The sequence below is a fragment of the Engystomops pustulosus genome, chromosome 9 (assembly GCF_040894005.1).
Source record: "Engystomops pustulosus chromosome 9, aEngPut4.maternal, whole genome shotgun sequence".
Classification (NCBI taxonomy): Eukaryota; Metazoa; Chordata; class Amphibia; order Anura; family Leptodactylidae; genus Engystomops; species Engystomops pustulosus.
In genome coordinates, this window is record NC_092419.1 from 93,484,534 (window position 1) to 93,499,586 (window position 15,053).

At 42.6% G+C, this 15,053-nt stretch overlaps 1 protein-coding gene across 1 annotated transcript; it reads left to right on the forward strand.

Annotated features, from left to right (window-relative positions):
• Positions 1-24: 24 nt before the first annotated feature.
• RABEPK (Rab9 effector protein with kelch motifs) lies at positions 25-14,556 on the forward strand. Its single transcript, XM_072123737.1, has 8 exons — positions 25-254; positions 3,490-3,564; positions 6,147-6,304; positions 9,153-9,305; positions 10,512-10,673; positions 10,763-10,912; positions 11,000-11,149; positions 14,215-14,556. The coding sequence occupies exons 2-8, from the start codon at positions 3,512-3,514 to the stop codon at positions 14,427-14,429; spliced, it is 1,041 nt and encodes a 346-aa protein (XP_071979838.1). The 5' UTR covers positions 25-254; positions 3,490-3,511; the 3' UTR covers positions 14,430-14,556.
• The last annotated feature ends 497 nt before the right edge of the window (positions 14,557-15,053 follow it).

Below are 15,053 nucleotides of genomic sequence, written 5' to 3' on the forward strand. Positions count from 1 at the left end.
CAACAAACTTTATTAAATCTTAAATGTACAAACAACTTTCGAAATATTCAACTAATTATTTCTTGGTATACTGAAGGTTGTAGCGAAACATTAGGGTGTTGCTACGTAAAGAGAAGCGGGGTCTTACAAAGCTCCGGTTTGGGGGGGGAGGTGGTTAAGAAACAGAAGCGGTTTCCATGGTGATGGCGGCCTAGCGGCGTGACAGGTCCATAGTGACGCCCGCTGTGCAGTAGAAGGGGACTGAGAGGTGGAAGGTAGGTTAATTTATGTTGCCACTGGTCGTGTGCAGAGGGAATGTGGATAAAAAGGTTTACTAGAACAAAGGTGTGTTCACACGATCACGTTTTTGCGGCTGATGCGGTTTTTAAAGTCAAATAAGGAGGGGATATAGAAAAGAGAAGTACAACCTAGTAGTCATAATCTACTTTTATGTTACATGGACTGAATGGTCACAACAATGTGATTTTTTTTTTCTCTGACTTATCTATGCAAAATAAGGGGAACTTTATAGATCTTGCAAACGTCTAAACTTTTGTGACAGTCAGAGAGGAACAATAATAATAATAATAATAATAATAATAATAATTCCTTTATTAATATAGTGCAAATAGATTATGTAGCACTACACAGAGTTTGCCAAATCAGTCCCTGTCCCCAATGGGGCTCACAATCTAATCAACCTACCAGTATGTTTAGTAGTGTGGGAGGAAACCGGAGGACCCGGAGGAAACCCACGCAAACACGGAGAGAACATACAAACTCTTTGCAGATGTTATCCTGGTTGGGACTTGAACCCATGACCCCAGCGCTGCAAGGCTGTAGTGCTAACCACTGAGCTACTGTGCTGCCCAAAAATTGTGGTGCAAAAACTTTTCGGTACACAGGTCCTGACCAAACCCCACTAGCTATTGCACCTACAAAGTATACTAATGCCCAGTGCAGTGCCCCTCACATCCCTTTTCTGTAGCCATAGAGGCTGGGTTCACGTCTCATTTTCTGGACATGATCGCTGGGACTGGAAAGCTCTCGACACACTAAACATATCCATAGACAGGTGGAGGCGTAGTATGTTTATTATGCATCACATCCAGCAGGAAATACTGGATGAAAAAGCCTGGCAGACTGCACTATATCATCCTGTTTTCTGCTAAAGAGCACAGTATACGCTCATTGGGGGATACTTATCAGGACCTCTGCGCCATGCCAGTGGCACAGAGGCCCTGAAATAATCGCAAATGCTAGCTTATTGCTAGCTTTTGCGATTATTTGCCCCGATCCGCAGGGGGTGCGGCCGGCCCAGCAGAGGGTGCCGGAATGGGCCGGCGCAGGGCGTTACTGTCCCCGAGCCTGCGCACTCGCTGCTGCCGGCGACTTTTCATGTGTGAGGCGGAAGCCTCTTGATGTATTGGGTTGCGAACATGCAGCGGCGGGGCTATCATACGCTGGCGCACAAGCACCAGCGCATGATAAATATGCCCCATTGCCTCTAAAGCCAGCAAGATTTTGTCATGTACCAGAAGTGGTATGGACTCTCAGGATCGGGATGTAATATCACCACTGTACAAGGCATTGGTTCGGCCTCACCTGGAACAGGCTGTCTAGTTCTGGGCACCGGTCCATAAAAAGGAGGCCCTGGAGCTGGAGAGGGTTCAACGTAGAGCCACAAAAATGATAAGGGGTGTGGAGGGTCTCAGTTATGAGGAAAGATTAAAACAACTAGATTTATTTAGTCTGGAAAAGAGACGACTACGAGGGGACATGATTAATTTATATAAATATTTGAATGGTCCATACAAAATATGGTGGAAAGTTGTTTCAGATTAAATCAAATCAAAAGACTCTGTCTCCGTCTGGAGAAATCAAGGTTTAATCACCAGAGGCGACAGGGCTTTTTTACTATGAGAACTGTCAATCTGTGGAATAGCCTGCCTCAGGCGCTGGTCACAGCAGGGACAGCAGAGAGCTTCAAGAAGGGTCTAGATGCCTTTTTACACCTAAATAACATTGATGGTTATGTTATATAGAATTGTTTCCCCTAAATCCCTTCCCCACCCAATCCCTTCCCTTCCTTGGTTGAACTTCATGGACAAGTGTTTTTTTTTTTTTTCAACCGTATAAACTATGATACTATGAACATATGGCCGACGGATGTCCACGCTGCCCTCTGCTGAACATACGATCTCGGAGTACACCAGAGGATGGTTATGTGACCCAGAAAAGTCTTGGAACATCAGCAGCGATCACTACCAGCTCATTTCAATGGGGATCCTCCCAACTTATCCTTCCAACGGAAGGCAAAACATGATATGAATGTAGCCTAAGAATGCATTTACATGGTGCAAATATTTGGCAAGTTAAAGAGAATGATTGTGGCCTGTAATGATCACTTCTTTGTTTACAAAAAAAAAATTCTTGTCAGTGGATCACCCTGTGAAAATTTAGCAAGATGCTGTGAATAACGGATAACTTGACACCTTGGTACAACACTCGTATATCCAGGGGACCAGATAGCATACATATCATTTGAGAGGCCCCAGCTTCTGCTACATCCATAAAGGTGGTCTTATGGTGCAGGGCGCGCTATTTAATCTGTGCAGTCGAGCCTCACACACAGACCCACTGGTCCTGCAAGGCCGTGCACGGGGACGCTGTAATTGGGCCCCCACAGCCCCAACCTGACCATCAGTTCGCACCTACGATTTAGACCGAGGTAAGAGCACAATATCTGGGTGCTCTTTAGTGTCTATAGGATGAAAAACTGTCCATAACCGTTTACCAAACGCTTATTCTCCTTTATTTCTTGGAACCACTCCGGTTGTGTAGGCTTTTTTGATAGGGCTATCCAGCTAGGGATAGGTTTTTGTCGGGGTTGTGGCTAATTAGGACCACGACTCCGAGGTTAGGTTCTCAGGGTATCAGAGAAGTTGGACTTAGGGTGTATCAGGGAGAGTGACATTGTCATCTTGACCCCATTCTTGACATCCACAAGTCCTATCTTACATTCACCTATCCTCTTCACTCTGTAAGGACACGGTGTGTCTTTTTTCTGGACGAGCACTTTGACGTATATCGCCTGAGACAAAACTAATAAACATCGCGCTCGAGGAATACGGATAGTGTGTTTTGGTGACATATGCTCCTGAGCATTTAAGGTGAGCCTAGTGCCTCAATTCTGTTATGTGAAACTTTATACATTTAGGCCACCCAGCTCATGTTTTGCACATGTCTGTTTCTCTCCTAGATGGGGTTCATGCACTAAGGATTCTGCATAGCAGCAGTTTTTTTGAATCATGTTACTTTCTATATGTATTTTGAGATTTCAGTAAAAGTTAAGTTTTAGATCACTTCTTTGTTTGTATTTTTTGCTTCAAGGATATTAAGTGATTACGGGTCATTATTCTCATCATTATTCATCATTATTCATACACCATAAAGGGTATCACTACATAGATTAATCTGATTAACTAATTAAATTTTTATTATATTTAGTTTTAGGTTGTGCTTTGCTACTATGGAAATTCTGGGTGTATTAGAACCAGATGATGTACCTAAAGAATCATTGTGGTGAGTATCTTCTAAAACAAACATTGGCAATTTCTTTTGACTCATTAAAAGCAGGTTATTTTACAAGGTAAGGAGGAGATGAGCTGTGACATCATCTATTGTCAGTAGTGATGTAATGATAGGTCAGTGCTATCTATATAGAAGTCATTGTACAGGGAGGAGGAGGAGGAGATAAGCTTTGACATCATCTATTGTCAGTAGTTATGTAATGATTGGTCAGTGTTAACTATATAGAGGTCATTGTACAGGGAGGGGAGGAGATAAGCTGTGACATCATCTATTGTCAGTAGTTATGTAATGATGGGTCAGTGTTATCTATATAGAGGTCATTGTACAGGGAGGGGGAGGAGATAAGCTGTGACATCATCTATTGTCAGTAGTGATGTAATGATGGGTCAGTGTTATCTATATAGAGGACATTGTACAGGGAGGAGGAGATAAGCTTTGACATCATCTATTGTCAGTAGTTATGTAATGATTGGTCAGTGTTATCTATATAGAGGTCATTGTACAATGAGGGGGAGGAGATAAGCTATGACATCATCTATTGTCAGTAGTGATGTAATGATGGGTCAGTGCTATCTATATAGAGGTCATTGTACAGGGAGGTGGAGGAGATAAGCTGTGACCTCATCTATTCTCAGTAGTGATGTAATGATGGGTCAGTGTTCTCTATATAGAGGTCATTGTACAGGGTGGAGGAGGGGGAGATAAGCTGTGACATCATCTGTTGTCAGTAGTGATGTAATGATGGGTCAGTGTTATCTATAAAGAGGTCATTGTACAGGGAGGAGGAGGAGATAAGCTGTGACATCATCTATTGTCAGTAGTGATGTAATGATGGGTCAGTGTTATCTGTATAGAGGACATTGTACAGGGAGGTGGAGGAGATAAGCTGTGACCTCATCTATTGTCAGTAGTGATGTAATGATGGGTCAGTGTTATCTATATAGAGGTCATTGTACAGGGAGGAGGAGGAGATAAGCTGTGACCTCATCTATTGTCAGTAGTGATGTAATGATGGGTCAGTGTTATCTATATAGAGGTCATTGTACAGGGAGGAGGAGGAGATAAGCTGTGACATCTATTGTCAGTAGTGATGTAATGATGGGTCAGTGTTATCTATATAGAGGTAATTGTACAGGGAGGAGGAGGAGATAAGCTGTGACATCATCTATTGTCAGTAGTGATGCAATGATGGGTCAGTGTTATCTATATAGAGGTCATTGTACAGGGAGGGGGAGGAGATAAGCTGTGACATCATCTATTGTCAGTAGTGATGTAATGATGGGTCATTGTTATCTATATAGAGGTCATTGTACAGGGAGGAGGGGGAGATACGCTGTGACATAATCTGTTGTCAGTAGTGATGTAATGATGGGTCAGTGTTATCTATATAGAGGTCATTGTACAGGGAGGAGGAGGAGATAAGCTGTGACATCATCTATTGTCAGTAGTGATGTAATGATGGGTCAGTGTTATCTATATAGAGGTCATTGTACAGGGAGGAGGAGGAGATAAGCTGTGACATCATCTGTTGTCAGTAGTGATGTAATTGTGGGTCAGTGTTATCTATATAGAGGTCATTGTACAGGGAGGGGGAGGAGATAAGCTGTGACATCATCTATTGTCAGTAGTGATGTAATGATGGGTCAGTGTTATCTGTATAGAGGACATTGTACAGGGAGGGGGAGGAGATAAGCTGTGACATCATCTATTGTCAGTAGTGATGTAATGATGGGTCAGTGTTATCTATATAGAGGTCATTGTACAGGGAGGAGGAGGAGATAAGCTGTGACCTCATCTATTGTCAGTAGTGATGTAATGATGGGTCAGTGTTATCTATATAGAGGTCATTGTACAGGGAGGAGGAGGAGATTAGCTGTGACCTCATCTATTGTCAGTAGTGATGTAATGATGGGTCAGTGTTATCTATATAGAGGACATTGTACAGGGAGGTGGAGGAGATAAGCTGTGACCTCATCTATTGTCAGTAGTGATGTAATGATGGGTCAGTGTTATCTATATAGAGGTCATTGTACAGGGAGGGGGAGGATATAAGCTGTGACATCATCTATTGTCAGTGGTGATGTAATGATGGGTCAGTGTTATCTATATAGAGGTCATTGTACAGGGAGGGGGAGGAGATAAGCTGTGACATCATCTATTATCAGTAGTGATGTAATGATGGGTCAGTGGTATCTATGTAGAGGTCATTGTACAGGGAAGGGGCAGTAGATTAGCTCTGACATCATCTTGTTTATTGTTTTCATAGCCCATCCAGCCTCTTTAAAAAAAAAAAAAAAAAAAATCTTGGAAATCCCTTTAAATGAACACTTCAGTCAAAGCTAATTCATTGAATAATGCATGGTGCAGGGATTGAAGGGAAGAGCATGACACATTTTCATTGTATTTCTAGAAACCTGCTCGAACCTTCTCCTCCCTTTAGGTCCTGCATAAGGACTGGAGTGTTCCTTTAACTACTGATGTGATGTGAAAATACACGAGCACCATGTTTCCTTGGACTTGTAGCTGTAGAAGTTTCATTACAATCCTATTCATTCTTGAACATCTCTCTATAGGTATGCTTTTGCTCCAAGCGGAGAAGCCCCGAGCCCTCGAGTTGGGCACACATGTCTTTATGTACCTGGCTCTGATGTCCAAGGAAAGGGAAAAGTGGTTGTTGTTGGAGGGGCAGATCCTGGAAGCTGCTACTCTGAAGTGCACATCATAGATCTAGGTAAAGCAAATGATTATCTCCTGGTAATTTAGATTCAGTTAGTACATTAGAAGATATTTGAACAGAGGGCCTCGGATAAGTCACTCTTTCTACTATTCCTAAATTACAATCTTTTTTTTTTATAGTCCAGAGCTGCATTCATAATTCTGCTGCTTACTTAACTGTGGGCAGGTTTATATAACATTCTCTGTGTATCCTTTTAATATTTGATTTCCTGCATTATGAGTTTAGTTATAGTATGATCATTGCAGTTCCTCATGGAAACTATTCGCATTTCAACACTTCCTGTACTGTAGTTTAATCTTACCGTAGGGTTATTGGGTGGATCCATTCCTTGTTTACATCAGTAGTGTAAAGCAAATGGAGAACTCCTATTGGTTGCATTTAGAAATTATATTTTATTACGGCTCAAGTATTAATGCACATTGTGACATTACAGCCACAGCATGCCTTTGTCAGATTTGAAATTATGTATTTTACAAAAATAAAACCCAAACTTTTCCAGTTAAAATATAGAGTTTGGGATATACTCGCAATATAAGACTATCCCTCTTCTAACGCACATATGATAAAAATAGAAAAAATATCATATTTGATTTCAATATGGTAATTTTAATCAATTAAAACCTTCTGTACAAAAGAAAAAAAAACTTTATTTCACTTACTTCTGACACCAATAACTTTTTCATATTTCATTGTAAGGAACTGCGCGACATGTCATGTTTTGCGAGACTACAGTATGTATATGGGGGGAAAAGGGAGAAAAGAGTACAGAGAAGATAGCGCTACCTAGCGCAAGGTTATCCTTTCTAGGAGATGGTTATTTAGGAATCATAGAGGTATAAAATTAACCTTCAGGAGTTGTGCTGATCATCAGGCACAACTCTGGTTTTCCCTTATAATAGGTGTTTTGCCGCAGCCCTGTCCTACCCCTGGCGTGGCCAATGGCCCCTGGGGTATATTACACTGAACCAAAAGTATAGTGGTGCGTCATGTGGTGCACTGCTATTGGGGGAAAAAATGGACGTATATGAATGGCGCTGGCATGTTCTTTTCGTTCAAAGTAGGATCCGTTTATTTCCAGAAGACAAGTAAGAGACTACAGTATGGCAGTATGTAGGGATTTTACTGATCATCTATTACAATGTACCACTGGCACATTGTAACAAATGAGCAGAAAACATGCAGCCTCAGGTGACAATGACGTCACGGGGACCGATAATCTCAACTAAGATAAGAACGCCAACGCACCTCTGGCACCACGTTGTATGAAGAGGGCTCAGCTCGAGAACCCTCTCCATACAACCGTAGTCACACATCGGTAAGGGAAACATGCAAGCGTCCGGGATGCCCGGATAACCACTCCATATCCCGGGCATCCCAGACACCAGCATTTTGCTTCAATAAGGTGCTCCCTCACATTGTCAGCTCCTCACCTAGTGTATAAGACTACCGCTGACTTTTGAAAAAATGGCGTAAGAATACATATCTTTACATATCTTTATGCTTGCAACAATAAACATTAAATACAGTTTTCACAAATTTATCCACAGACAAATCAGCTAATAATCTATACAGGCGGTAAAGTTACATTGTTACTGATGCAATGTATCACAAAGTATATAAGATGTATGTGGGTAGATTTACTTTGAGGGTAAATGCCCCCAAAAGGAGGGGCCTATGTCATCTGGACATCATCAACACCAGCAAGGATTCCCCCGTGTGATTTTATGTCAATTAAGATCTCTAGAACATCTTAGTGTATGAGCAATACAAAGAAATAAAGAAACAGCAGGATAAGCATCACATACAACTCTGAATGTCTCCGTACAAGAGGTGGGAACCTGAAATTCAGCACCCACAAATACTGAAGTGCATCTGTACAGTAGTATGCTAAACAGTTGCCCCTACGTTTGTGTTAGTATTGGAAGTGTTGTCATGAGTGCCACACAGCTGTTTATTTCACTTACAGCACAGTACACAAGGGATTCCGGGAAAATCCTTAGGGACCGAGAAAGAAAGAAAAAAAATAAAAATTATGATAACTTGTATTTACCTTGCTCTGGTTCCCGGTGTCGCTCTGGTGCTTCTCAATTTCAATTTCGGGGTTCATGGAATCACCGTAATATAATTAGCGGCCGCCTCAGACCATGGGATTTCACTTCCATTTTCCAGGGGACATCACTACCTGCGTTGTCCCCTTGTCTGAGGCGGCCACTCATTGGATGAACGGGTTCTGTGACCCTTGGAACTTTCAGTTGGCCATGTGTCCAAAAACTGGAAGTAGCAGCACAATGTAGGAGAGAAGCGGAATAAATATACTTTCCTTATTTCCCCACACTGACCCTCTAGGGCAGCGAAGGCTAACCTATGGCACTGGAGCCAGAGGTGGCACTCAGAGCCCTTTCTGTGGGCACTCAGGCCATCACCAGAGATGACTCCAGGTATCTTCCTGCAGTCCCAGACAGCCCAGGACTTGCTGTGCACAAAGCTATTTTAAAGTGACAGCTCTATTGGGACTATTTTCTGCTATATTTGTGCCTCAGGTGCTGGTATCAATGAAAACTGTGACAGAGCAGGGAGTATAAATCACAAATTAAATTTCTGTGTTGGCACTTTGCGATAAATAAGCGGGTCTTTGTTGTAGTTTGGGCACTTGGTCTCTAAAAGGTTCACCATCACTGCTCTATGGGGTGTTACAGATTCAGCCCAGTTTTTTCATATTCTCTATACTTTTATGGAAATCTTCTTGATGTTCCCTTGCGTTTCTTTTATCACATTTTTGTCATATGACTTCATATACTTTACATGCCTGCTAAGCAATACTTTCCTATACTTTCCCTGCCAGATACTTATGAATGGAGTAACCCTGACTGGAAGGACCTGTTACCACGCTATGAACATGCATGCTTCACAGCTACCAGCGATCCTACTAGAATATGGGTGTTTGGTGGTGCTGAACAGGAGGAGAACAGAAACAGTGTACAAGTTATAAGTCCAGGTGTGTATATTCTGTGTATTCTCAAGTTAACTACTACAAATGGTTTCTGGGGGTTACTTTTAGGGTCCATTCACACGCGGTATGCCCGCCGTGTGCTGGAGAGGAGGAGGAGGTGACCCCTCCTCCCTCCATAGAGAATAGCGGCGCACGGCCGCACACACGCCAAAAGATAGAGCATGCTCTATCTTTTTGCGGTGTGCGGGCCGGATCGGTGCCACACATGTGTGGCACCGTATCTGCGCCGCACGGCTATTGCCCTCTATGGGGACATACATGCGGCCGCATGTACGTCCCCGCAGACGGCCATGTGAATGTGCCCTTAGGCTGCAGATGATTGGTGTGCTCTACAGGTTTTTTATTAGGCTTTTTTTGGTAATCTAGGTGTCCCCAAATTTTATCCGCATTAAACTACTACTTCTCTCAGGTAGAATTCTATGTTTATGTGAAATCTCTCCCATTTACCTAAAGAAAATTGCCTCCAAATTCATATGCAAATGAACTAAGGAGAGTCATATTTTGCCTGAAATGAGTCAAATTTAGAGACCGGAGGAGGAGAGTAAGTTCAGATACTGCTATCTTTGCTACCTAGAAACTAGATCGCATCAGACTTGTCCCTTTAAAGGGGGTGTCCAGGATTTTACCCATTCAGTCCTTTGCACCCTTTGCTAGTAGTACTATGATTCTACACCAGACCTGTGGTGATGACATCTTCATCAGCTGACCGTCAGACAGTCTGTCCCTGCATTCAGCAGTGATGTGCATGTATGGAACATTACTTATAAGGTCTCTGACTGATAGCATCTTATGAACCACAGATGAATATGTGTAAAGCATGGTGGACAGACATAGCCAGTGCTGCTGATGATTCAGGAAATGGATTTCCGTCTTGAACAGAGTATTCCTCCAGTTCATCCCAAATAAGGGATACATCTCTAATCATAATACCGGACATCATAAAACAGTCTCTTGGACTGTATGGGTCCAATATGAATAGCTAAGGACAGCGCTCAGTCAGTCCCATATAGGTAAACGTTGGGGTGTTACATGTACACTACTGCCTAACTAACATGAAGAATCAAGGACACCGGACTTTCCTAAAAGTTTGGGGTCCAGCGGTCAGTCCCTGAAAAAATTAAGGTTCTGTTTGTCAAAACACATGCAGCCAACACGTAATATGAACACAACTATTATCTCATTTATTTTCAGAAAGCGGCTCATGGAAAAATTCAAAAGTAGAAGGACCTTGCCCATCCCCCAGGACATTTCATACTAGTACTTCTGCCATTGGGGACAACTTCTATGTATTTGGGGGAGGAGAGAAAGGCGCAGAACCTGTCGAAGACAATAAACTTTATGTGTTTAATACAAGTAAGTTATAATTATTTTTCCTAAAAAGACTGAATTATAAACTTTATGCATCCTAAGAAGTTCATACTTCTAATGTCTTCTTTCCGTAGCCAGCCTGACATGGACACAGCCTGAGACGTCTGGTGATCCGCCTAAGCCTCGTCATGGGCATATTATCACAGCCATAGGGACCAAGCTGTTCATTCATGGAGGGATGGCAGGCACCACATTTTATAGTGATATGTTCTGCATTGACACTGGTAACATCAATGATATCTGTCTAATATTATAGATTTTTGTTGGTTACACTCTGTATGAGATTTAGTAACAATGTCTTAATTCTTTAGAAAATATGAAGTGGCAACAGCTAGAGACCAAGGGGGATCAGCCACCGCCTTGTGCAGCTCATTCCTCCATTTCCCGGAAGAAATTCATTTATGTCTTTGGTGGAATGGCTAAAACTGGGGCTATAAGCACCATGTACAGATTTGATACAGGTATGTCACTTACCATACTCATGAATGTAAGGCCCCAAGTTAATTGGACTCCAGATTTGATCCCATTACACTACCATCCCATAAGGTATCAAATATCCTTCCTAGAATCCCCTCTTTTATGTCAAATCTTGACCGTTTACTTATGAAAAACAACAGACAAATATGATTCGTCTCTGCTCATTTTCACATGAGATGAGTCAAGTTTAGAGGCTGGTGCGGAGCGTCCCTTCAGATGCCTCTATTGTTGGTTATATAGCATCTACAAATAAAGTGATCTTTAAGATCGTTTCTGATTCTGTGAGCTACAGAACTGACAGCATGTTTCTAGGTACTATAAAACTGAAGATGGGGACGACTGAATTGATGTTCCCCCTACAGCCTCTAAACTTGACTAAGAGGAAAGGACATTTCAAACCCTACCCTAGGGGGCAAGAAGTTAAATGGCATAAAACCAGGTGACCAGTTCCCCTATACAGTAATTCTTAATTTTAATACCCCAAAAATATAAAAATATTTCTACTTTCTCTTATAAAACACACTAATATCCTGCCCTCTGCGCATGCATACTGAACCATGAGAAGGCTAATTCAGTATACATTGCATATACATCTAGCTGGAGGGGTAACATGAAATCCATGTGGACCCTCAGCATTCTTAATCGTGGTTATCTCCGCCATGATGATAGTATTGTGTTCCCAAATAACCTGTCATGTTCCCTCCAAGGTGTTATGATGGTGTTCCAATGAGAAACAATTATTTCATCTGACGGTAAGAGGCTTCTTAGGTAGCGGGCTCTGATCACCATATTTCCCCACCTGGGCTGGGTGTATGAGGTATCAAAGAATTTTCTGTAAAACGGTGCATTTTTTGTGGATAAATAACATGGGAAAGTTTGGTAAAAAATTTTTATAAATGTCCTGTCTGTAGGATATTAAAGACCCCTGCGGATCGCAAGAACATGCCGAGTGCGGTGCTCGGTAATTTCCTTCAGCTGGAGCAGAACAGTCATGCACAGCCGTCTGCTCCATTAGTCTGAGGAGCGGCGAGGGGTCGGTTGGACCCCTTGTTCTGACAATCTGTGGGGCACTGAGACCCCCACTGATCAGCAAGTTAGTCCCAATCCCGTGGATAGGGCCTAACCTGTCTTTGTGGGAAAACCCCGTTAATATCAGATCAATAAAGGTCCATCATCCCCACTGATCAGCTATTTGTAGGGCAGGGGTTACCTTATGAGCACTGCTTCTGCTTCATAGGCCTCTAGTAAATGGCTCATTTACAATACACTGCTCAAAAAAAAATAAAGGGAACACCTAACCCACACAATATAACTCCAAGTAAAGTAAACTTCAGTGAAAGCAAACTGTCTAATCAATTTTACAGGCAATTAGCGAGACACACTCCATAAAGGAGTGAATGTGCAGGGGAGCACCACAGACCACTTGTACCATCAGTACCAATGCTTTCTGGATAATATTTTGGTCAATTATGAATGTTGGTGGAGCTTTCACACACTTGTGGTAGCATGAGACGGACTCTACAACCCACACAATTGGCTCTGTTAGTGCAGCTCATCCAGGATGGTACATTAATGTGAGCTGTGGCCAGAATGTTTGCTGTGTCAGTATAGTGTCCAGTATACCAGGAGACGTGGGAGGGCAACAACCCAGCAGCAGCGCCGCTACCTCCACCTTTGTGCAAGGAGAAACAGAAGGAGCACTTCCAGAGCCCTGCAAAATGACCTCCAGCAGCCACAAATGTGCATGTGTCTGCACAAACGGTTGGAAGCCGACTCCATGAGGATGGTATGAGGGCTCACAGCTGAACACCATGCAGGATGCTTGGCATTTGCCAGAGAACACCAGGATTGACAAATTCACCACTGGCGCCCTGTGCTCTTCACAGATGAAAGCAGATTCACATGTCAGGCTGCACTTAGACTGTCCAGGAGTTGGCGGATGCTTTAGTCCAGTTATAGGGGAGGGGGAGACACTTCAGATGACCATCCACAACCTCATGAGGAGCATCCTGAGGTGTTGTAGGGAGGTCATACACAGACTTGTAGGCCACACACAAGACTGCGCCTCATTTTGTCTTGTTTTAAGGACATTAGATCAAAGTTGGATCGGCCTTTAGTGTGATGGCACGTTTTTTGGCACGTTTTTAAGCAGTCCGTCAAAAAATGCATTCGTTTTTGAAAAACGCACCCGTTTTTGACAGGTTTGACCAATTATCTTTATTCAAACTGTTCAAAAACGCATGCTTTTTTTGATGGACTGCTTTAAAACGGGCCAAAAACGCGTTGAAAACTCCACGTGTGCCATCACCCTCAGTGTGTTTTTTCAATTTTGTGGGTGACTCCAAATCCAGGCCTCCATTGGTTAATAAATTTGATTTTCATTGATGATTTTCTATGATTTTGTTGTCAGCACATTCAGCTTGTACCAAACAAAGTATTTCGTACAAATATGAATATTTCATTCATTCAGATCTAGGATGTGTGATCAGTGTACTACTGTGGCAATACAAAGCACAGCCACTATACATTGTAAAGGCGGCAGCAGGGTCCCAGGCGTTGAACCTCTACCGAATTTTAATTACTTATTCTATGATTAGAGTGTGGTCACACAGAATCATAGCGCACGGTGGTGGGCCACGGACGGTCACATATGCGTTTGTATGCAGACACGTGTTCAACAACCAGCTCCAAACAAGACACAGAGCGCCAGTTACCAAACGCACACATTTGCATAAAAGCGGATATGTGATCGGCCATGGCCCGCCCCCCTGCGCTTTGATTCTGTTTCTAAACATTGTGTGACCACACCCTGAGGCTGAGATGAGTCACTTTTAGAGGTGAAAGGGTCAATTTCGTGAGCTCTATAGTACAACCAAGATGTTACATAAAAGAGGCAATGCTAGAAAGGACATTTCATATTCTACCTGAGTGTCGACTTGTAAATTATGGGGGCAGTGTCCCTATACAGTCTCCTCTAATAAATATGTAAAATATTGAAGGGAAAATTTCAGGTAGTTCTTAAGTTCTTTTCTTTTTTTTTTTCTGGTAGAGGCAAATATATGGACACAGATGAAGTTTGAATCCCCTAGTCCCCCTCCAAGGTTGGATCATTCCATGTGTCTTGTTCCTTGGAAAACAAGGACAGACACTTGTGCGGAGGACCAGGATTTGGAGAAGCCTGTGCCAATCTGTCTCATTTTTGGTGGTATGGATACTGCTGGAGAGCTGTACAATGACTGCTATGTAACTGCACTACAAGAGTAGCCGTGGATCGATCAACTATTCAAACAGAAAACATCATTTTGGTCCCAGTGTACACTGGAAATAGTTTACGAATTTGTCAAAATCATGTATGAAATACACTTCTACAGTAAACATTTTTTTTTCAAGGTGTAATTAGTTTGTGTGATCAAGTTGAAGGCCTCCAGAAACCCAGTAAAAGAGATGGAAGGGGTTGAGGTGCTCAGTACAAGTGACTATCAAGAGGCGGCCTCCACAGGATAGGGCCTAACTTTCTGATCGGTGGGGGTCTCAGTGATGAGACCCCCACAGATCACCAGAATGGGGGTTCAATGTACCCCCGTATTACCCCTTGTAGAATCACCAAGATGGCCGGAGCACTGTACTCGACAATCTGTCAGCTCCATAGAGATGAATGGGGAGCCAGGGGGCATCTTAATAATGCTGAAAGGGTGTGACGGGGTACATGGGACCACCATTCTAGTGATCTGTGGGGGTCCCATAGACGCCTACCAATCAGCAAGTTATGCCCTATCTTGCTTTGTTGGAAACTGACTGCGTGAGAGGAATATTTTTACTGGCCCATTAAAAAATAAACACTCAAAACACATTAAAGCTTAGAGATAAAGTACTTTTTGTGGCTTTACA